Source organism: Psammomys obesus, unplaced genomic scaffold (assembly GCF_907164565.1).
Source record: "Psammomys obesus unplaced genomic scaffold, mPsaObe1.curated_primary_1811, whole genome shotgun sequence".
Lineage (NCBI taxonomy): Eukaryota > Metazoa > Chordata > Mammalia > Rodentia > Muridae > Psammomys > Psammomys obesus.
This window is the reverse complement of record NW_026596149.1, coordinates 9,292,036-9,316,653: the sequence shown is the minus strand read 5'-3', so window position 1 is coordinate 9,316,653 and position 24,618 is coordinate 9,292,036. Positions and strand designations below refer to the sequence as shown.

The 24,618-nt window shown below is 43.1% G+C and overlaps 2 protein-coding genes and 1 long non-coding RNA gene across 3 annotated transcripts in view; 2 read left to right on the top strand and 1 right to left on the bottom strand.

Annotated features, from left to right (window-relative positions):
- Suv39h2 (SUV39H2 histone lysine methyltransferase) overlaps positions 1 to 663 on the top strand; it is a 15,227-nt gene extending 14,564 nt beyond the window's left edge. The window contains exon 4 of the mRNA XM_055593747.1: positions 649 to 663. Coding sequence (XP_055449722.1) covers positions 649 to 663 — 15 coding nt within the window. The remainder of the gene's footprint in view (positions 1 to 648) is intronic.
- An 815-nt stretch (positions 664 to 1,478) lies between these two features.
- LOC129666551 (uncharacterized) lies at positions 1,479 to 6,660 on the bottom strand. The gene is made up of 3 exons (XR_008718601.1): positions 6,486 to 6,660; positions 5,039 to 5,090; positions 1,479 to 1,540 (listed from the first exon to the last, which is right to left on the bottom strand). It is a non-coding gene; the product is annotated as an uncharacterized LOC129666551 (long non-coding RNA).
- Positions 6,661 to 6,800: 140 nt separating this feature from the next.
- Positions 6,801 to 21,499, top strand: Meig1 (meiosis/spermiogenesis associated 1). The gene is made up of 3 exons (XM_055593923.1): positions 6,801 to 6,860; positions 18,528 to 18,694; positions 21,371 to 21,499. The coding sequence occupies exons 2-3, from the start codon at positions 18,557 to 18,559 to the stop codon at positions 21,497 to 21,499; spliced, it is 267 nt and encodes an 88-aa protein (XP_055449898.1). The 5' UTR covers positions 6,801 to 6,860; positions 18,528 to 18,556.
- The last annotated feature ends 3,119 nt before the right edge of the window (positions 21,500 to 24,618 follow it).

The window sequence follows — 24,618 nt, the reverse complement described above, 5'->3', positions numbered from 1 at the left end:
AAAAAAAAAATAATAATCCTTGTCAGGCATGGTAGTACATGGCTTTAATCCTAGCACTTGTGAGGCAGAGGCAGGCAGATCTTTGTGAGTTCAAGGCCAGCCTGGTCTACAAAGTGAGTCCAAGACAGTCAGGACTATTACACAAAGAAACCCTGTCTCAAAAAAAAAAAAAAAAAAAATACAGATTACTTATAAAAAAAGAAATCAATCCTTTTGCTTTATCTGTATTTAGATTAGAACTGGTCTTCCTGTAGGCGGTCTTAATTTTTTAGCTTCAACTGGGAAATGCATTCCTGCTTAAGGTAATAAGGATCATAATAGGTCTGTTTCTGCCATGTTTACATTTTATGTGTTGCAGCAATTTTTCTTTTGACTACCTTCTGGAGGAAACATCCATTTCATTTTTCCAGAATAAAAAGTTATCCATTTTGGCCAGGCATGGTGGCACACACATTTAATCCCAGCACTCAGGAGGAAGAGGCCAGTGGATCTCTGTGTTTGAGGCCAGCCTGGTCAACAGAGTGAGTTTCAGGACAGCCAAGGCTACACATAGAAACCCTGCCTCACATTCACACAAACATTCTCTCTCTCACACACACTCTCTCTCAGAGTTAGGCATTCTATTTCTTATTCTTCCTTGCCATGTAGGTCAAGATGACATGAAACTTATGATCTTAGGGCTGGAGTATAGGTCAGCGGTAGAACATCTCCAGGGCTCACACAAGGCCCTAGGGTCAGTCCACAGAACCTCAGAAAGGAAAAGAAACTCATCTTCTTGCCTGACACTTCCAAATGCCGGGATCACAGGTCTGGGGCACCAGGTTTGGCTCCATTCTATTTTTGAATATGCTAATATTCTGCTTGTTATTTTTTTCTTTCTTTTTTAATGTGTGTGTGTGTGTGTGTGCGCGTGTGTGCGTGCGCGCCATCTGTGTGCAGGTGTGTGTTGGGGCCAGAAGAGGAAGTCAGAGTACCAGGAGCTGGAGTAACAGGTGGTTGTGAATTGCCTAATACATGCTGGTACCCAAACTCAGGTCCTCCAGGTGAGCATCAAGTGTCTTAACCACTGAACCATCCCTCAGACCCCGACCTTTCGGATTATAACCTTTAAGGTATGTTCTTCTTCCTGAGCTAGCCTGTGGTTTAAAAAATATGATACTGTACATCGTGTTTGCGCTTTAATATATCTCAGCGAGGCAGTCCCTGGGAGTAAATAAAAGCAAAAGACCCAATCACATGCTAGAGGACCAAGAGACAACCAGCTGCTGACTACAAAACTGCCGAGTCACCCATCAAATAGCACTATTCTAATTCATGATAAACCTATATGTATGAGAAAAGGGGTTTGAAGAATTACAAAGATGTTTTTAAAAGATGCCTCTAAAAATACTCTCCATGTACACAACAAACTAGTGCTATTCAAAAATGACAATTTTTGAATTACAGTTGACTTACAATTCGTTTTTCCCAAAATCTGTATTTTGGGCTAGTTAGCAACAGCTCCTTAGTAACTGGAGAACAATACAGGAAAACTTTCAAGCTGAAAGAAAAAGACAAAAACAGAATGAAAAAAGCTTTTTCAGCACAATTCAAAATAAGCCACTTCAATGAGTCTGCAATGTACTTCATAGAATACCATTTTTCTCTAGGAAATAACAATCAGTTGGAAAGTATGACAGTGGCTCCCAACATTCCTGCCATGTTTTGGATATAAAAGCCCTCTAAAACCCATGTGACAAGGCTTGGTCTCCAATGCCATGTTCAGAGAGAGGAGGGGCTTTGGGGATATGAGGCCTCTGACCTAATCCATAGATTAATCTGTGATGGAGTTATGAACTGATACTGTTATTGGAGAGAGGATGCCACTGGGGACATGTCTTTGAAGGGAATACCTTGTTTCCAGTCCCTCCTGTCTTTTGCTTTTTGCTTCATGGCTGCTGGAGGTGAGCAGCTCTCATCTGCCATGACCTTTTGCCAAGTTCTGCCTCACCAAGAGCCTAAGAAAAATGGAACCAGCCAACCACAGACTGACATCAGGAGGCAGCATAAATCTTCCCCCTTTAAAGTTGTTTTTCTTCAGTGCTTTGCCACAGTGACAAGCTGGTATTCCATCGTCTATTTCCATCCTGTCCACGGGATAAGAGAAGTGGAAGTGCGGGGCCCCTCTGCTCCCTAAGAAGTCCACCATTTCTCTTACATTGAGACTATGTGCTGGAGGCTGAAAGTGTTGCGCAGTATCAGTGCTCTTGCCCAGCAAATGAGCCCCCAGCACAAGAAGAAAATAAAAATAAACACTGCTCATATGTGTTCAGGTCCATAGAAAGGGCACCACCAAACTGTAAGCAACTTCTAGAGCACAGGAAAGGGGTGCTGGAAACCAAAAAATTCTGCTTTGGGGGTGGGGGCGGGGGCTGGAGAAATGGCTCAGACGTTAAGAGCACTGGCTGCTCTTCCAGAGGTCCTGATTCAATTCCCAACAACCACACGGCGGCTCACAACGGTCTATAGTGAGATCTGGTGCCCTCTTCTGGTGTGCAGGTGTACATGCAGGCAGAAAACTGTATACATAATAAATAAACAAACAAATAAATAAATGAATCTTTAAAAAAAAGAAAATTCTTCTGTTTGCTTCATATAAATCTACTTATTTCTGTATGCTGAAGAGCAAAGCTAAGGCCTTGCTTGCCTTGAAGAGTCTGTGTGAGGGCTCTAGGCTGAGTCACACCTCCAGTCCCTGTATTTGTGTTTCTGGCGAACAGAGGTTAATTTCATATTAAATGCTAATAATAATAATGGTATAGTTTGGAGATCAGGAATACAATCCACGGTAGATTATATTTCCATACCACTGTATACCCCATTTATTTGAATTCTTTGAAAATGGAGAGCAAAATCCTTCATTGAGCTGGGTGTGGTAGCACATACCTGTAATCCCAGCATTCAGGCGGCAGAGGCAGAAGGCTCACTGCAGGTCAGGGAAGCCTGACTGATGTACACTTGTTCAGGAACAGTCAGAGTTACATGTCAAGATCATGTCTCAAACACCCCTCCCCACACCCTCACCACACATTCTCACACTATCAGGAAGGGTTTATATTCCTTCATCTTGAAGTGGCCACATCTCTATAACTGCCTTGACTATAGGATATGATGGAAGTAATTGCAGGATTGTTTGGGGTTTTTTGTTGTTGTTGTTTTGGTTTTGTTTTACACAGGGTTTCTCTGTGTAGCCTCGGTTGTCCTGGAATTCACTCTGTAGACAGGCTGCCATCGAACTCAGATATCTGCCTGCCTCTGCCTCCCCAGTGCTGGGATTACTGTCCTGGCTAGTTGCAGGATTCTTAAAGCTTACTCTCAGGGTAATAGGCCTGCCTCTCTCTTGGGATTTTATTTTGTATGTTTGTTTGTTTTGACAGCGTCTCACTATGTCATCCTGGCTAACCTGTAACTTGCTATGTAGACCAGGCTGGCCATAAATGCACAAAGTGCCTCTGGCTTACGAGTGCTTTGATTAAAAGCATGCACCACCATATCTGTCTGAGGACGAACAGTTTTTAACACTGTGTTCTCTATTAACAAAACCACCCATGCCAGGTTAAAGAAATCTGTCAGAGACAGACAATCTCAAGAAGCAGTTACTCTAGGCCTTGTGCTGTTGTGTGTGTCTTCCCAGACTTGAATCTTCAGAAAATTTCAGTCCCACCTGCTGCCAGGCAGACAGAAACCAGGAGCCCCCACCCCACCCCCGTACACTACCGTAATTCCTGACCCAGAGAAACGAGGAGCCGGAGGATTGGTGTCATTTCAATATACTCAGTTCCAAGGTAATTTGTAATACAGCAATAGATAGCTGATACACAGGCTCTGAAATCAGACAGACCTGGTTAAAATCCTGGTCCTGCCACTCACTGATTCTGTGACAGTGGGCAACTAATTTAACTTGTCTGGCTTCTTGGTTTTCCTCACCTGTAAATTAGATGTAACAATAGTGCCTATTTAAAAGGTTATCAAGAGGTTCTAATGAGGACATCAGCTCCACTTGGACTGCAGCGGTATTCTAGTAAAGTCATTATATCTAGGGTAAACGTTGGAGTGAAATAGTTGTTTTCCGCTATACCCAGGGTAGACATTAGGATCAAGAGTTGTTTTCTAGAAGTACATTGACCGTGAAGAAATCACTGAAGAAAACAATGATTGCTTTCTGTTATCTATAGAGTTGTTTTGTGAAGGAGCTTTACTGTCTTTGCATGATTTTGGTAACAAGACTGTCCTGACACACCTGGAATGTCTTGCATTTTTGAGTGTTACAAATAGTACACAATAAGAAATAAAGTTGCAGGGACTCGATGCTTTCCTTCAGGAAACATACAGATTAGATTAGGGGCTTTGGTTTGAAGGACTTGTTTTACCCAAAAAAACAAACAAGTTTTGTGTAATAATCAATAAATATGCTTCTGCAAGGCTGTTCGAGGTTCTGTTCCCTCCTGTTCTGTTCTGTCCCTCCTCTGCCTCAGAGCCTGGTTACGTTCTGGAGTGACCCTCTCCTTTGATTGACCCGCTCGACTCAGGACTCAGTCCATCAGCAGACTACTGCATTCTCAACCTCCATTATGTCTGGTCCATTGCCCGACCCAGTGTTCCCATGCACTGAGTCATCTCTCCAGCCTAAGATTCTTGCTGGTAGAACAATAATTTACACACATAAATAAACACTCTCACAAAAATAAAAACAAATGAGTTATCAGCAACACAGATGGATCACATAAATACAATGTTAAGAAAAAGATGGGGCTGAAGAGATGGCTCAGGTAGTTAAGATGGCTGCTGTTCCAGAAGACCAAGGTTCAATTCCTAGCACTCACACAACAGCTACAAATATCTGTAACCATAGCTCCAAGGGATCTGACACCTTCTTTTGGCTTCCGTGGGTACTGCACGTATGTGGTATACATCTACATGCAGGTAAAACAAGCATACGTGTTTGTTTGTTTGTTTGTTTCCAAATATTTAAAAATATTTAAATAGCAAAACCAATTACCTGCACTCCAGTCTTCTTTTCAAGGAAGGAGCCCTTAATCCTCTCATGTGATCTACAAGGAAGAATCAGAAATCATAAACATGATTTGTTTGACTTTTTTTTTTTTTTTTTTTTTTTTTTAGAGGATTCCTCAGCCCACAGTAATTGGGCTATCTTTGCAAGCTTCCTATTGAGAAAAATTACACCCTTAGGAGTGAACTGATTCTCCTAGATCCTTGAACTTCTGCAGATGAGGAATGTTTCAGAGCACGGGACAGGAGCCACTAAAAGTTGTTCAGTCTGAGCTGATGAAAGCCACTCAAGTCCCACATGGGTCAGGAGACTAAGGCAGGAAGCTCGGGTGCTGGAAGAGAACCTAGGTGAGTTGACTGGACCATTCCTATGATATGTGATGCTCCACCCCACAACCTAAAATAACTGAACATTAAAAGAAAAACGGGGGACATCTGGCCAAGCTTACTGTTGTGGGGTCCATTTAAATACAACATAACCCAAACACCAGGTCACAATCCAGAAGACAAAAATTTGCTGCAATCAAGCCGCTACAGTTCAAACTCAGGAGCTCAAAGGCAAACCTGAAGGAATGCTGTACAGAGTATTCAACGGATAAAACCATAAAGTGAGGGGGAGTGGGTTGGGCTGTAGCTCGGAACAGTCAATTTTTACATACGGGGTTGAGCGGGGGAGTTTCCAGCAATCAGGATAGGAGTTGGTTGCTAGGCCTGTGAACATGAACTCAGTACGCCTGCAGCAGGATGGAGAAGTTGTCCTGAAATAACTGGACTCAGACAATTGTTTCCTTTCAACAGAAACTGTTCAGCTCCCCTCGGGCCTAGGACTTTCGACTTAGTTTCTCCCTATGATTAAATGGAATCTGAAAACCAAATGGTAGTACTTAGAATAAGTTTCTTTTGCTTGTACCCAACGTGGACTGTTAATACACACAGTGTGCTTGAGGAAGAGATTAGTGTGAGAAAAAGACAAGTAAGTATGTGTGAGAAAAGGGGAAGGGGGGCAAACCGACAGGCATATCTATCTTAAGCTCTTGCCTAATGTCTCGGGGTGTGGGAGAACTCCTGAAATGTGGGGGAGGGGAGACATTTCGCTCACGCCTAATGCCTCGTGGTGTAGGAGAAGTTCTAAAATGTGTTTTCTTTACCCGTGATAGAAGAGAATTAGGGAAGTCTGGGCAAGAGCTGGGTAAACCTTATCAAACTGATGCGCTCATCCGGAAAAGTAACCAGCACTTCTACCATTTAACCGCAGCGTCCAGGGTCAGGCTGCAGCCAGAGCTGGGGTTACAGAGGTGGTACAGACCTGGAACCCTACGGCCAAAGAGTTTACCAGCCAACTGGGACTAGGAGGGCTTCCCAGTGCCTCCCTGAACCCGCAGCCTGCTCTCCCCTTCACCAGGTCCCGACCCAGGTGGCGGGAGGGGCTCACTCACCCTTGTGGCAGTGCGAAAGGAAGTAGGCGCGGGCTTTCAGGTTCTCCCGGTCGAAACAGTCTATGGAGATGGTCGGATACTCCGCCATCTGTCCTTGGAAGGAGCTCATAGCGCCCAGGCAGGCCAGACCCTACGACCACCGCGGAAGCAGAGGTGGACAGAACCCTGGGCGACACTTCCGGGAACCTGCGCACCGCCTCCGGTAGGCTGGCCGAGCTCGGCCACGTCCAATCAAAGGAAGCCTGCGGTAGGGGGCGGGGCCAAGGAGCACCCAGTCCTGGCCCCGCCTCCCGCCTCCCGCCGCCCGCTGTTGAGATAACTGCACCAGCTGTGTGCATCAAGAGGCAGCAGCGCCTGAAGAACCTGCGCTGCGCGGTGAGTGGGTGACTCGTCACGGAGAGTCGCCATCCAGCTAGAAAACAACAGAGGAAACCGAAAGTGTTTGTTGCACTGGGGCAGAGCTGCCTGCATCTGTGGAGGAACCGAGGCAGGAAATAAAGCACCGCTGGAAATGGTGGCCAGGGAGCTTCCCTTTTCTAATCACACTGCTTTGCTTTTCCTCCTGTCTGTGGAAGATCGAGTTCTTTTTCCCTTTTTTGTCTTCTCCCGGTTTCTGTTTTATAGGATAACCGCGAGGATTGGGTGAGAAAATTGCCTCTGACCCTTGATTAATAGATTCCGCTGGTACTCGTTCCCTCTGCCGTTTGTACATAAGCTAACCATATCTTGAAGGCTACAATTCAAGCATAGACTGACACAGGAGAGAGAGGAAAGAGAGCGCAAAGATCCTATTGATCTGTTAAATTTCAGTAATCATTGCAGCTGTATTTTTAGGAAGAAAGGATAAATAAAGAGATGGAGAGAATGATAGGGGAAAATGGGGAGAAGTTCGTGGTAACTGTTAAGGTCCACCAAACATTTTGTCAGTGGCATTTGTTGTCTCCTTCCTAGCAAGTTCTCCTTAGAAACTCAACTTTGTTGACCACAAACACCTGGAGCCTCCAAATCCTGCTATGCAGAACACTTCGGCAAGCCTATTCCTTGTCCATCTCTGTGTTGGAACTAACATCTTGCGACAACAGATGAAAATCTTTTGGAATCTGTTAAGTTAGCAGACCGCTAGTGTCCATCAAACCAAAAGCTAAGAATGACATTAATCCCAAGTGCTGGGATTAAAGGTGTGTGCCATCATGCCCATCAATTTGACTGTTTTTTATAAGGCACAGATCAGCCTTAAATCACAAATCACATCTCAGTGTCAATTTTAAAAATTAAACATTCCAACACAATAAAATCCAGCCATATATAAATTTAATACTTACATGATGAGGGATGATGGTAGAAAAATACTGAAAGTCTTTGTTTTCCATAATTAAGCCATTATTTCTATGTTAGCAGAAAAAAATACATGTATAGTAAAATTATTGCAATTCTTGAATCTGAGGTACTTCAGGCAGTGTTTATCAGTGTTGTCTGGAATGTCAGAATGTGTATTATAGGGTGTGTGCATTTTGTATTTAGAATTGAGACTTCCAGGAGTGGTGGTACAAACCTTTGATCCCAGCACTTGGGAGGCAGAGGCAGGCAGATCTCTGTGAGGTCAGAGTTAGCTTGGTATACATAGCAAAATCCAGGTTTGCCAGAGCTACATAGTGAGACCTTGTCTCAAAATGACAACAACAAACACTAGAAAAGAGACTTCAGTGAACTGTGCAGTTTCACACTGTGCAATTTCACATAGGCACACACTGTATGTAAGTATATATGTATGTATGTAATATACATCCGATTAATCATGTGTTTGCTTCTAAGTTCATTTTTGGCCTTTGTGGGTTCAGAAATCTTTTACTCTTCCTACAAATTAAGGCAGGCATAAAAGACAAGAAAATGAATTGCTTGTGGGTACCTGGGGATGAAGAATTGGAAATTGATACGATCAACACATATTGTTTTGGAGATGGCTTAGCAGTTAAGACTTCTTACTGCTCTTGAAGAGAGGCCAAGTTCTGTTCCTATCACCCACATCAGGTGGCTCAAAAATCATCTGTCATTCTGGTTCCAGGGCCTTCATAAGCAGCTGCACTCATGTGAACATATCTACAGAGGCACAGATATGCACACGTATGTGTACACACACAGACTTTAAAAATACACATTGTTTACATGGATGAAATCTGTATATGGAATAATATGCAGGTTTTGGGTAAGGAACCAAAGATGCCTACTCCCATATTCTAGAAAATCTGATGATCAAAATTCATTTATTTGTTAAACAAATGATCACTCACTCTTGTTATGTTAGAGATTCAGGACTGAGCACTAAAGCATAGTGGCAAGGAAAGCAGCCCAAAAACATCTATTTATTTATTTAATCTCTTTACAGCCTGATCCCAGCTCCCTCCCTCCTCTCCTCCCAGTGCCATTTTTATTCTCCACTCCACCTCCCCACCCCACCCCACCCCCGAAAAGGAGGGCCACTTAGGCACCTCAAGTCACAGCAGGACTAAGCACTGCCTCTCCCACTGAGGCCAGACAAAGCAGCCCAGCGAGGGGTAAAGGATCCAGTGGCAGACAGCAGAATCAGACAGCCGCTGCTCCCATCGTTAGGGAACCCACGTGTTGACCACGATGCATATCTGCTACATATGTGTAGGGAGTCTAGGTCCAGTCTGCAAATGCTCTTTGGTCAAAAAACTCTTGGTCATGGAATGCATGTTCCAATTAAAACTGTCACCATCACTTGTGTAGTTCCAGATGCTTCCTGAAGTGTTCTGTGTTTGGTGTTTCTGTTTCATAGCAACCCTAGCAGACAGGTTATTGTACAGTTGTGGCAATTGTTATGTAAATTGCACAAGGTCTTGGTCTCAGTGAGAAGAGTCGAGACTTCAATTCAAGGCCACTGAGTTCTGAAGCATCTCCCTCATAGCCGCCTTGTGATCCTGTTTCCTTCCTAGCATCCTAGCAGAAGCAGCATCAGTGTGGTAGTGAAATGTATTTATTCACTCTAAGCATGCTGCATCCACACTTACTGCCTACTAGGACCTGTTAGGCCAGGTATGGCTGGAGAAAACTGATCCAGTGTTAGAGAGGAAGACAGAAAAGCTCTTAGAGTAGTATGTAAATGTCATGACTTTACTGGCCTTGTAATCCTCTGAGGCTTTTGTTGTTTTTTATTTGTTTGTTTTTTGTTTTGTCTTGTCTTGTTTTACTGTGGGTAAAATGGAAAGCTCTTGCAGGGTCACAAGCCAAGCCCAAGACTTGCATAATCTGATTTAGGTTTTAAGTAGGTTGTGGGTTGTGTTGACTATTGTGCTGAGAACAGGCTATGGGGGTTCGTTGAGATGTTGGGAATTACTGTAATCACCAGAGACTGCAAAGAGATAGCTTTTTGTATTTGGGTGGGAGCTATTAAAGCCAACTTGCTGAAGGACAAACTAAGAGAAACAGAGGGCTGTGGGTGACAGCTACTCAAAGGGAGAAGATACAGAAGCAGTAGAGTTTCCTGAATTTGGATATGGAGTACAAATTGTACTGATAGGTCTAAAATTCAGGGATAACTCTTAGCTAAGTAAAGTATAGAGTTATAAATGGATCCTTAAAAAAAAAAAAACTTTAGTATTTAATGACTCCTTTGTCTAGAACTTTGCAGAATTTAATTTGTAAAAAAAAATATGGTTTGTGTTTAACAACTGGCTTCCAAAAATCCCTGCATTGTTAACTACAAATTCTGGAATTCCCAAGGAGCAGGCTCCCACCCAATGCCCCTTTTCTTGTCAGAAGGAGACTTTGAGGATGACTTAGATCCTGATGAGGTTGCAGAGTTGGAGGAAGAACCAGATCAGTATTATTCTGAGAGATGCCGTCTGATTCAGGCTATGCGTGTTAAAAACCATAAGCCTTGGCAAAAAGAAATTAAAAGATTGGAATGGAGCTTGGAGGAAATAAACAGAAAAATTGGAGAATTAACTACTAGGGAAAATGAGGCTCAATCCCCCACTCCAACTCTATCATTGGTTGCAGGTTTGGCCCCTCCTCCTGGGACTGCTACCCTTTAACCCTCGATTTATTGGCCAATCATTATGGCTCTCCACTCAAAATACCGATCTTGAATCAGCCTTCACCGAAAGAGGTGATAGATTAACTATTAGTGAAGATACTGTTGGGGAAATAAACATATAGATGATGGTACGTTATCTTTTTTAGTGGTTGCCGGACACGCCATGCTGGATGGATTCCTTGAACACACACACACTGACAATTATTTTCTATCTGGATCCAGAACCTGTACCATCTCTACTATCTCAAATAACAGTGTGAACTGCGCCCACCCGGGATGTCCTCAGCAAGAACCTCCACGCCAAGCCAAGCCCTTGTGCGTGCGCACAAAGACCCAGACGTGGGGGGCGGGGCCGGAGGAAACTGGGCGTGGCTCACGTGAGCCGGCAGGGCGTCGGTGCGTTGCTAGGAGACGAGCGGTTTTCCTCTGCCGCAACAGTTGGCCTCTGGCTGGCTCAGCCCCGGATCCCGAGTAGAGAACACAAGCACCGCTGCGCCTTCCTGAGAGGCCGGCTGAGCGAGGGTAACCGCGGACAGCGGGAGCCCGGCCTGAGCTGATGCGCAGCGAGGACCGGGGCTCTGAGCGCACCGCCCCTGGCTGGGCCCCGCCCCGGGAGCGCAGGCCCCGCCCCTTCCGCCCGGCCTGCCTGGTACATGGGTTTTCTCTCTCTCTTTTACAAGGGTCTTCGCTTAGCATCTCCTACATGTTAGGATCTGCTCCCCAGCTAAATCTCGGCTTCCCCAAGTTGGTTACTGTAATGGCTGCAGGGTTCAGTGAACTGTCTCTAGCTCAGCTTCTGGGCAGATTATACTTTACAGACATCGTGATTTACGGCAAAAAGAAAGTGATTTCTGGCAGACAGTGCTCAATAGCTGTAAGAACCCTCTTCAAGGGTGGCTTTATGCTCCGCAGACGCAGACGGGCACACCTGGACTGTGGGCCGACCACACGGGGGTGCTTGGAGGTGGTGGTGGGGGCACTTATGTCTTTAAAATGAACACCAGTGTGAAGACTGCGTTCAGAAGACAAGTGGCGTTCTGTTTCAGACCCGGTGTGAGAACCGGGATCAGTTTCAGTTGGGTTCATTGTCTTGGCCAAGGTTTATATGTAGTTTAAAGGGATCCTCAGTTATGTCTTACCACCTGCTAGGAGCACAAATAATAAAAGAAGGTGAGGAGAGTTGGGGGTTGGAAGGTTAGGCGTGTTATCTAACTAAGGGGTGACAGGCCACTCAGCTACCTGTCCCTAATACACCAACTAAGGAGACGCACAAAGGGAAAAGTAAAGAAAGATGTAGTTAAATGGCACACTGGCAAGGGTAATAGGAAAAAGGTCCTGGGACCCCAGGTTTGTGTTTCAGGTGCTGACGTAACTGTTAGGGTTAAGTAGAGGAAGAAGCTAACAGGGCATGATTGGATGGTTAACATCCCCTTGCAGTTAGGCATTCCTCTGACTCAGTGTAAAGGAGCCAGACACAAAACCGAGGCAGAGGAACCTGGCTTCAGCATCCTTTTAGTTAGCTTGTGGATCCAAATGAGTTTCTGTGTTGTGCTTTTGTAGCAGTTTCTGAATGTCTGAAAGGAAGAGAGCTTGGGGTAGCTGGCTACATCATAAGTGTCTACTGTTGCATTAGAACTTACATTGTCAGGGATTTAAGATTGGTGTGATTTTTTTTTTCAAATACACACATAGCCCTTAATAGTGATTAATGAAATTCAGTTTCAAAAAAGTAGATACCTAAGCATTGCCACTTCCTGGTTGTAGTGATACATATTATGTGTTATTATATTATACATATATGTATTATGTATGTTTTATTATATAATTTCATTTACTATTTATGATACTATGTGTGGGTATTTTTACCTGTGCAAAACTAGAAAACAACTGATTTACAGAGCCTTACTAAAAAAGAAAGAAATACATGATGATTATTGTGGAAGCATCTAAGTAAAAATAATGAAAAAAATTATCCCTTTCACGATTGAGAATTCTTTTTTTTTCCCTGCAACAAGTTAAATATTGAAGAACCAATGTTTTTAATACCCTTTAGATCTGATGACATTAAGGTTAGTCTTGTTTTTCAGTTATGAATTTTAAAACAATTTTGTGCTATTTCAAATTCACCCATTCAGTATAAAAGGAAGTAGGATAAAATGATTTAAAAAAAAATATGCTTCACCAAAAATATTTGGAAGAATGGCCATTTTAAAGATGCATCAGACCTGAACATTAACCAGGAGAGAATAAAACTAAATAATGTCCCCAATTTATTGGCATACATTGACACCAGCGTCCCATAAAACTAGGTGTGATACAAATGCCTGAAATCCCAGCTCTTGGCAGATGAAATCAGGAGGATCAGAAGTTCAAGACCATCCTCAGAGAGTTCAAGACCACCTTGGAGAATATAAAACCCAGTGTCAAACATATAAAATAAGGATCTTCTGGTTATAAACAAATCTGTATGCAAATCTCTTGCCTGGAATTTGACAGTTCTCTAGCATAATAATAACACCCACAGGTAAGGTTCTCACAGTTCACTGGAGGCACTATCTTTTCATTCTTCCTATTTTTGTTCAACCGGTTCAGACTTCTAGCTTCAATGCACCTGCACCCATCAATCCAAAAGTAGTGGTGAGCATCCTTATAAAAAAGGAGTTCCAGCAACATCACCACGTTTGGATTTGCCCCTGGTTTCTTGCTTCGTTCCCAGGTGAGCCTCTGTCTCCCGAAGTCCCTGGGGCTCTTTTCACAGTAGCCGCCTTCACACTATTTACAACTTTAGCCGGAGTTGATGCAGCTGCGCCAATACTGAGATCATCTGCACAGGCTCCTCAGTTGTGCCTTTCTTACCCATCCATTCTTGACTTGCCAATGGAATAATTTGAAGGAGCTCCAGAAGATTCCACAGAACTTCTCAAAAAAAAAAAAAAATGCTGAACTATTCGTTGATGGAGACTCCAAAACCTCTTGAAGTGTTGAGTGTGGCAGAGTGTACGCCAGTCATGCGGACCTCCTTTGTAACCCAGACCGTCAGTGTAGACCTGGCTCACTGGACAAGACCGTAGGCTAGCCAGGGGTCTCTTATTCTCATCTCTAGCCCTCCAGCGCTGCCGCCTGTGATCTTTCCTAGGTCTCATTCGAAATGGTTGTCATATGTTTTTATCAGTTGGACTTCAACAAGATATGCTTCTGCCCCAGCATGCTAGGTGTCTGGCCGATAACTCCTCCAACAGTTTCTGAAGCTTTAACAGTTTTAAGGATGTTTGGCTTTGGCTCTGTTCCTTGGTGCCGACTTTCACTGACCTCTGTAGATCTGTCTGCAAGACCTGGCATTTGAGGGCCTTAAAGAATGTTGTGGACTCCAGTCTAATGCAGCAGACGCCTTTACTTCAGTTTCATTATACTTTTATACAGGAATGTAACAGAGCCGTCCTCCAAGAAAGGTTGTTTGAATTCAGGACAACATGTAAACAAACACTAGTAAGCACAAGAGCCTGTGTAAATAAACAGAGCAGTCTTTTTCCAGAACTTTCTCAGTACAGAGCAATTTAAACACAATTGCCTGGCACGTACTGTAGATTGCACCTGGGAAAGCATGAAAGCAAGGCGGACGGTCATATTGAGCTTCAGGTAGACTGAGGACAGCACTCAGCATGTCCTGTCATCAGATTGAATTCTATAGCTATGTTCCAACATCCAACAAGTATAAACACGTCTTATACATTGAACGCAATGTTTAACGCAGAAGGCATGAAATCAAATCACACCCAAGAACAACCCAGGGGACAAAGTGCACCTGAGGTAAAAGGCCCTCTGCCTTTTTTCCTTGGAGCCTCTCACACAGTTCCCAAGGTGGAGTTCACCATGGGTCATTCTTTTGACTGTTCTGACATCTTCCCCTCCCTGCCCTTTTTTCTTTTTAAGCAAGGACAGCCAGTGTGGTAGATAAAGTTGCTATTGGGTAACAACAAAGACCGTTGTTGCCATCGGCATCCTAAGAGAAGCCAGAACATGATAAGTGCAACGCTAGCGGCAAGAGCACGGGGCCAGGAACGAGGAGCCAAGCCTTGTGAGGCCTCAACAATTCCTTTTGCTAGTCTCTGTCCCAAAATTTAGGTAATTGCTTAGAAAATGTCTGAAAAACTCCATCCTGGTACCCACTGCTCTAGTTCTTTATACCATATGGGATAGAACAATGGCTGCCTTGCAGGGCTGAACATCCTGAATATTCCAGCAAACCCGACTCAGAAGCTCAGGGGCAAATATTTAAAGATTAAATAAGGTCATAACGAGAGTATCTCCGTGAGTTCTCTGTACACTAAACTGCACAGTTCCGTCAATGTTTACTCCTTGCCTCTGGATTAGATGCATATCTTTGAGGAAAATTCCAACCTGACACTTTGATCTGTATGGTTTGGCTTTGGTTTGTTCCACAGTTTTGTTTTGTTTTTTTCTGTGTCCTTTGTTTTTTGTTTGTTTCCATCAGTTTAACATCTACTAGCTCCTCTGATTTCCCTTCAGTTATGGATGAAGTGTTCTAAAAGCTCAGCCTTCCCCTTTCCCCTCCTGTTTGGCTTCCATCCTACCTACAGCTACCAGGCCACAAGGTCTCTCTGAGGCATTTCATGTTTAGTAAGGAAAAGGTATTTTATAAACAATTTTCCCTTAATGACCAGTAAGGAAACCATTACATTTTAGAGTGTTGAGTGTTACTTAGCAGAATTAGTAATCACTTGAATAATCAAAGAAAGTTAAGCTCTTCTTTTCCAGTTTTAGTTTCTCTATTCAAACCATAGCTCTCATTCCATCCAAAGCTAGTAAGGGATAGTTAATTCTAGGACAAATGTGAGTGTGGCCATGGCCTGAGAACATGTTATCAGGTTATCCTGCATGCTGTGTTCCACTGTGGAAGTCGGTGAATGAAATTTGTAGCCACAGAGCAAAAGATGGTAATAACTCAATGCGTTTTCCAATTGTTTTGGTAAGGACATGAGGCAGGCAGGTTAGAATAGAGCAAGGAAATTGGTTCCCTGGATTTTTGATGCTATAGAATTCTTAGCTAGTGGTATGCTAAACAATGCAATCTTAAAGTTTTTTTCACAAAGTCATAAATATGTTGTCTCAGACCCAGAGATTGAGAGTAAATGGCTACTAAGCTGTCACAGCCCCAGGTGACTGTGTCCACAGGATCTCCAGCACAGGTGTGCTTCAGAGAACGTCAGTTCACAAAAACTTTATTTTTTTTTCATTGTTTTTAATAACCAGAGAAAATACAGTTTGCATCACCACTTTATAGCATAGTTACCACAAGTACTAAATTTGGTTTTTCTCTTATGGTGAACTTCACACTAAACTTTCCAGTGTCTGATAATGTCTTTAAAACAGGTGGGTATTCCTACTGAGAAAAACAGCGATTTCCTAAACCTCCATCTGAAGGCAGTGTTTTTCCTCCTACAACATGCAGCGTTTTTATTTGTTTAGTTAACGCAATTGCTTAACCTGGAAGAAATGAAAGACGTAACTCTCAGGGAACTCTTTTTTGAATGATACAAGCAAATCAAAGCATTTTGTTGTACATCAAACAGCTAAGCCTCGTGGGGGGACACAAGCGAGCACTGTGCCACTGCCCTAAGAAGGTGTGCTCTATCTGCAGAAGCAGTTAAAGTGACTCAGCCACTAACTTCACAGAAAAAACAAGACGAATTTTGAGTACATGTAAACGTTGTGTTGTGCAGTGCCCAAGGAGGCCAGTAGAGGACGGTGATGGATCTCCGTGAGGTATCCCTGTAGCCACTTGGGTGTCCTGTTGTTTTTGAGACTTGGTCTTACTGTGCAGCTGTGGCTGTCCTGGAACACTCTATGTAGGAAGCTGGCCTCGGGCTCACAGAGATCCAATTTGTCTCTGCCTCGCAAGTGCTGAGATTAAACGTGCGCCATGCCCAACTTAAATGTGTTTTTAATATAGTGGAATTCACATCTTTTCTTTCTGTGATTCTTCATGTCATATTTTCTGTTACATATGTAATTCATCTCCCCTATACAAGCGGGTTACCAGGCTCTACTCCATATTTCCAGCCCGCCTGTTAGTCGTAGCTACTGGTGTAGCATACTGATGATGACGTGATGAGCTTTCACAGTGGGAGGAATGGAATTACAAACCAGGAGACCTAACAATAAAATCAATAAAATACAACATGAGCCTGACTCTAAAATAACTGAGAGGCAAAAGTTTAAAACCCACATGTTATCAAAACCCTAATTTTCTCCAGTCTAACCAACGTGTGTGTCAGTTTGCACACTGGGAAAAAAAAGTGCAAAAAGCAATACTGATAATTTATCTGGTATGTGCTAACTGATTTCATCACAACTGGAACTATTCAACTCCAGGAATTTCACTTAAATTTAAATCTGGAGCTAAGCCAAACAAAGGTGGGAATATGATTTCCAAATAGAATATGAACCTCCTTCAAGTTAGAACTTAATGGTGTAAATAATGCAGCAAAAAGTCTAGAGGGTGCAGGAGGCGCAGAGGGAAGTTGTTCATCTCTTGCAAGCCAGCCCGCTCACTCTCCTGCGCTACTAATATGGAGCTTAGCCTCCTGGTTTTCTCCCTGTCTTTTCTTAACTGTGAGAAGACACTTGTAGAGCACATTTTTCACAGAGAAGAAATAGTCAAGGAAATCCAGAAAGCCTGTTGTTTTTTTCCATTTATCTGACCCCTCTGTAAAAGCTAACTGTATTGCATGTGCAAAGGCCCTGTGGGTCTGAGCCCACCCTTCCTGACTTAGCATCTGTTCTGGTTGATGCTCACCCAGTGGCAAGGACGGACACCTCTGATTGACATGAGGGTGATTTTGCCTTTTCTATCAGTGTATTTTAATGTATTTCTTAGTTAACCTAATGAGAATTTGTTAGTGATTGAAAATACATAAGTTCCCTTAAGGGGATCTTCTTTATGAAGTATGACAATGTATTTTAGACAAGAGAAACAGTTTTAATAGAATGGATTCAAGGAATCATGGTGAAAATTCTGGGTATTTTGTAACAAAATAAGTATTTGAGAAATGGAAATAAAATATCTGAGAAACTGCCTGTGCTGTTGGACATGTAGCCCAACAGGAGAATGCTTGCCTAACAGGAAGTCCTGAATTCAATCCCAGTAACTGGGGAAAACCAGCAAGAGAAGTTTGGTAAGAGGACATCTAGTGGGAACTAGACTTGGAGAGCTGACTGTCCTAGAGCAACAGTAACCACCCAGCCGTTTAGAGTCAGTGACCTAACTCCACAGCCAAAAAATGAGTATGGAATTTGGCCATCCGTCTTCTAACGCTGGCCTACTGGAGGGTGATGTGACGCTGTGACCCAAGAAAATAGATTACAATGTCTTCAAAAATCAAGAAATGGAAGGTGTGTCTCGAGACCCACAGGAAAGGGAAGCGAGTAAGAAGGCTGTTTATTTTCTTGATTTGTAAGCAGCCCGGGATGGCCTTTACCCTGGATCCTCCTGCCTTGACCTCCCAAGCCCATCACCAGATCTTGCTAAGAATGATTGATTGTCTTTACATTTTTTTTTAAAGAGAGAGAAAAGGAGAGAGAGTGAGAATATAAATCAATGGAATAGTGGTAGAATATTTGGACGATATATTGAGCAGAGTCAAAGAACAGTATGTTTTCATAATTGTACATTATCTACTGCCCAAAGCCTCAGAATAGACACTCTTAGAACATTGCTCAATAACTCCAAGTGCAGTTTTATTTGATAATGAAATTAACTATTCTCTGTGTACCTTCCAGGGTTTAGGAGTATTTTGGTTATATCGTTTTGTTTTTCAAAAATAACAGTATTGGAAATGAATGTTAAAATGTGAAATGTTTACTCTGAGGTTCTTTCTCATTTTTTTAGTATTTTTGTTCATTCTAAAGGTTTTGAAAATTGTAATCATCATGTTACCTATTAATATTGTTCTAACTTCTTTCAGAAATAATTGCTGATAAGGCCTCTGTAGCCATGGCTAGTTCTGATGTGAAACCAAAATCAATAAGTCGTGCCAAGAAATGGTCAGAAGAAATAGAAAACCTGTACAGATTTCAACAAGCAGGATATCGGGATGAAATTGAATATAAACAAGTGAAACAAGTTGCAATGGTAAAATCTACTGTTATTCAAATTTGCTAAGCCAGTTCCTCAGATGGTGAAATGTGCTTTAACAATAGAGTAACAAAACACAACTGAAGGGAATCCTCGACACTCTCATCTCATCTGAAGAGAGGGAGACTAAAGCCTATAAAAGTGGTCTACAACTCAGGGGACAATGCAGTCCCTTGGCTGGGCACACATTCACACTTCCTGAACTACTGTGCTTTCACATACATGAGTTTTTCTTGGTAGAGCACAGAAGACAGTCCTTTTCCTTACTCTGGTAACTATTATCACATATTCAGTTTGTGGTAAAATATCATTTCCCCTCTGCTAATTCTGACTGTGAATTAGAAAGGCTTTGCCTATATTGTTTTGTTTTCTTCTTTTCTTTCTTTTGTTCTTTATTTCTTTTTTTGTTATTTTGTTTTTTTTTTTGTTGTTGTTGTTGTTTTTCTTTTTGTTCATTGAGGTAAGCTCTCACTCTGTAGCCAGGCTGGCCTTGAATTCACTATGTAGATGAAAGCCTTAAATCAGTCCCCTGCTTCCCAAGCCCTGGGGGTACAGACACACGCATTCTCTCCGCTGTAGCTGTACTCTACAATTAGCTAACTTTACATTAGTGGATCTCAAGCTAGAGAACTCACGAGGCGCCGTTGGTAACTCCCTCTTTGACCGCCCACCTGACGTTCTTCCATGGATTTTCCCTCCTGAATAGCTCTCCAGTTGGTGCTTAGGAGTGGCCTTGTTCTGAAGATCCAGTGCGCTGATTATACACTAAAATGGTTGTCCTTGGGACCTGGTGAAGGGATAAGACGCTGCCCCACTGTCTTGAGAACACTCCCTTTCCCTGACGACAGGGAAGCTTTGACTCCAGTACCAGAAACATTTGCTGTTTTCCTACAGAGTAAATACAGCTGGACTTGCCACACTGATCAGATGGGCCAGGCTCTGCTTCTACTGACACAGAAGTAAACCAGGAGAGAGAAAATGCAAGATCCATGCATCTTGACCCATGCCTGAGGTCCCAGTGCCCTGGAGATTGAGATAGGAGAATATTAAGTTTGAGGGTCTCAGTCAGGCTACAATAGGGAAAGTTGCCTCAAGCAAAACAATGAAAGAAATATAAAGGAAAAAGGAAGAAGGGGAAATTACCAGAAAATCATAGACATGGTTCCCCAAATAGTGTACTCATCTTTTCTTCCAGTTGGGGGCTGTGACTTATAAGAGTTAAGTGAAAAGGAACACTGCTAGATTGGTAGTGTTGAAGAAAAGGGTTTTGAATTACCAAAATGTGGCTTAGACTTTTGATAATGATAAAGTACCTCCAACAAAATTCAGGAGGAACTTTTTTTATTAATAGCTAGAACACATTGGGTCCTAGAATGCATTGTGATAAGTTACAGACAAAATAAAAAGTTATTAAGACTTGACAGGTTCCTAACAGACACATACAGACACTCAGAATCTCTGTCTCTGTCTCTCTCTCTCACACACACATACAGACAGACACTCAGACTCTCTGTCTCTCTCTCACACACACGTACATACAGACACTCAGACTCTCTGTCTCTTTGTCTCTCTCTCTCTCATACACACACTGGGCTGGGACTGGGGCTTTGTTAGGAGAGTGCTCGCCCAGAACACATGAAGCCACCTTGTGTTCCATTCCAGGCACACACAGGACGTGGTGTTCTACGCCTGTAATCCCCAGGCAGAGGCAAGAAAGTCAGAAATTCAAGGTCATCCTTGGGTATGTAGCACAGACAGCAAATTACATGACACAGTGTCTGAAACCACCACACCCACCACACCGACCACACCCACCACACCCACCACACATTGACCTGGCCAAGAAAGCATGACATTAAAGTTGGAGAGGAAGCAAAAAGAGCATACAAATCCAGCCAACAAGTGTCAAATCAAGCAAATCAGAGAAGCACGGAGCAAAGAATAGAGGGGAGAAGAAAAGCGGTGCGAGGACTATAGTTATGGTTTTGAGATTGTATTAAAAATTGGGCTTGGACTTGAAGCTTGGGTAGACATGCAGAGGTGCTTCTTCAAGTCCACCACCTGCCTTTAGTCCAGTGGTCCTCAGCCTTCCTAATGCAGATCCTTTAATACAGTTCTTCATGCTGTGGTGACCTCCAACCACAAGATTATTTTCACTGTTATTTTGTAACTGTAATTTTGGTACTGTTAGGAACTGTAACGTAAATATTGGATATGCAGGATATCTAATAGAGGACCTCTGTGATAGGGGTCGTGACCCACAGGTTGAGAACTGATTCTGTTCCTGCCTGAAGCCCATGATCAGGATAGCTGTTTCAACAGAGGCCCTGGACTCACCCCAGTTCCCTCCTGGGGCTTTCATTTTAGAAGTTACAGTGTTTTGAATCACTTAGAAACATAAGAACAATAAATTTTAAATTATTCGGCACACATCCTCAATCTTGGCCATAGTGTTGACACTAAAGCCTTGAAACTGAGCTCTAAAGGTATGCTCTATGCGCTCTCCAGAATAAGGCTGAAAACTGAGGTTTGTTTTGGTGTTCTCCCGAAGCGTGCAAGGCTTTTAAAACGTAATCTCAGACTTTAATTTTCTATGCAAGTTGTTTGGTAGTGGGAAATAATATAAAATAAAACTGCCCTCACAGCATGCGTACTCTGATCCTTCCCACACAGGTAGACCGTTGGCCGGAGACAGGCTACGTGAAGAAACTTCAGCGAAGGGACAATACTTTCTACTACTACAACAAACACAGGGAGTGCGAGGACAAGGAGGTCCACAAAGTGAAAATTTATGCATACTGACCCTTTTATTTCTTCAGTTTGGCAATGCTACTGTAAGAATTCATTGTTTACATTTCCATCATGTAAATGTCATTTTACAAAATGTCAATTCAGGATTCTGTCTTTAATTCATAATGTCTTGCAACATAAACAGCATGAAAACTGGCATTAGCCAGTTACCCTGTTCAGTTCTGCAATGCGCTTGCAGAGAACCTTAGAACTGGGCCCTCCCACCACCTCCTTCTGACCTGTTTGGCTGTTCGCTTGGGAAACCAGCCTCTGGGAAGCCACTCCAGGAGCCCAGCTACATGTTTGCTCAGAGCGGTCAGTGTCCCACCCAGAAGCCCCTCCTACCGTTTCCCTGCCTACAATAGTACTTTTTTTTTTGGCCTTGGGGTTTTGTTTTTTTCTTTGCCTCACAAGTCTTTTGCCTTTTGCTGGCCATACTGGAAATACAAAGAATGATGCCCACCTTGGACAAGCCCTCACAAACATAGAAAAGGAGTATCTAACAGGCTCGAAGCTGCATGCAGGATGAGTCCCAGCGCCTCAAGAAGACAGAAGACACCCACACACACATGCTCAGAGAGCCAGACAAGTACTCACACCTTTAAATTAACATTTAATGATTTATTTACCAGTGCTATGGATAAAACACAAGACCTCACAAATAACAGCCAACCACTGTACCGCAAAATATGTCCCATCCCTGGCTTATTTAGTTGGCCAATTAGAGCTGAGACAGGATCTTGCTGCACTCTCCGTGCTCACTTTGAACTCTTGGTCCTCTTGTTTCAACCCCGCCTACCCCCAATAGCTGGAATTACACCACCATTTTTAACCCATTAGAAAGCAATTAGGCCTTAAGTGCGCTGATGGCACACAGTGGCCACCCTGCTGTCACCTGTTTTAGGTTGAAATGTTCTCTCTCCAAACACATCTAAATCCTAGCCTCCCACCCTGTGGATGTGCTGGAAGTTGGAGAAAGATCTATAGAGAAGAAATCAGGTTAAGGCATGGTCATAGTAGTGGTCCCTGATCTTGTGACTGTCACTAAAGACACGAAGATCTAGAGAAGTCACTGGAACAAGGGAGAGCCAAATTGGAGTGATGAAATTTTGAGTGAGCACACCGAACCTCGTCATGAACCAGAAATAACAAGGAGGTAAAAATGATTGCTTGGAGCATTCAGGGTGACCTTGGCTCTACAGACATTGTAACTTTGGATGACCAGCCTCCACAGCAGAGAGAACAATGTTGTCTGTTGTGTAAACTGTCTGTAGTACTTAGTCACAGTGACTCTGGGAAATTAACACACCACCCATGTCATATATCTAAGAAGAGGAAGATTTATTCTGGTTCATAATTTTCAAGATTTTGGTTCAAGGTTCAATGGCTTCATTGTTTTTGGGCATGAACAGTATAGGAATTGCATGATGGGGTAACAGTTCACGTTGGGACAGGCAGGAAATAGAAGAGCAAAGATCATAACCCCTTGAAGGGCTAACTTCCAATACGTGTCTTCATCCCCCAACACACTTCTTTAAAATATTTTCTCAGTAATGCGGTCATACTATGAATCTATCGTGGGATTAATCCTTTGGTTCACGCAAAGCCTTTAGGATCCACTTAGTTCTTAAAAGTCCACCAGCAGACAACCAAAACCCCTACGTATAAATCTGTGCAGAACATTTCATATCCAAACCATAACATGTATCTAGAGAAGACAGAGGATGTGAGACAATGGTTTTGATGGCTCTCCCACCCACATCTTACCCAATCAGTAGGAATGGCAAAAATTCTCTGACCCAGTAGTTGCAAATTGTTTTTGCATATTCCAGCAGCTGATTTAATGATATTGGCCATATGGTGAGTGAAAACTATCCCCCATAGGCTCAGGTATTTGAATACATAGTCCCCAGTTGGTGGTACTGTTTGGGGGGAAATTATGAAATCTTTAGGCAGCGTAGCCTTGCTGGAGGAAGTACATCATGGGCCTGGAGAGCTTAGATACCGATAGCCTACTTCCGGTTTGCTCTCTCACTGTGTTTGCTTTGGAAGATGAGATCTCTTAGCCTCCTGCTCTGGCCTCCTGCTGTCATGCCTTTTATGGACTTCCCCCTCTGAATCATAAACGGAAACAAACTTTTTTTTTTTTCTAGTTTCTCTTGGCTATGTTATTTCACCACAGCAATGGAAAATAACAAATACAGGCCACCATTCGTTAATGCCATGGATTCAACTGACTTGACTCTAGAATCACTGAGGTAGCCTTTAACACGGGTTATTTAACTTCCAGGCAGCCATCTTCTTACTGTTTACACATCAACTTTCCAGAGACCTAAACTAAATCCACAAAAACACTAATTCCACTTTCTCTCTCTCCCTGTGTATCTTTTTGGTCTGCTGTTTGGTTTTACCACACTGACAGTTCTAGGAAAATCAGGGCTTTTGTTTGACATGCTTCTTGCATGATGGGTCTGATTAGTTAAAGACTCCACTCTCCTCTGACGATAGGTGCTTTCCATCCTACACATGGTTCTTTTTCCGACACATTATGACCATCCCAATCAGCTTGGGGTGGTGTGCCTGGCTCTGTGGTAAAAAAGGGGGGCCACAACCTCTTTATGACCCTGTGTCCTAAAGTGTTCACAGCAAGAGTGCTTGTACGAAGCTTCAACTTACTCCATGAAGTACGTCAGGACACAATGGTACCTCCCCCAGCAGACCCCAGAAATCCATGGGCCCCTTTGTCACAGGAAAAAGTCAAGTCAGGAGAGTAAGTTCTGTCGAGTGATTTTAACATCGCCTACCAAACCTGCACCCTGATCACAGAACCTATCACTGTACCACCTCCTAGTGCTTATTTCTCATTGTCTTCCATTTGCCTGGCTTCAGAAACCTCAGAGCGCTGTTTCAAGGGCTCAAGGAAAGAACCAGGAAGACTCTGTGGGCGTTTGAACGCTTTACTGACTCAGTGGCTCTGGATGCTGGAAAAGCAAGGCAAAGCAAGGATCCACACAGCAAATACAATGCGGTGACACAAGTAGAATGAGGAGCCCAATACCCAAGGCTGTATTAACTAAATCCAATGGGCCTCTGCTTGTCTGTTCCTCTTTCTCCACCATCTTCAAAGAAGG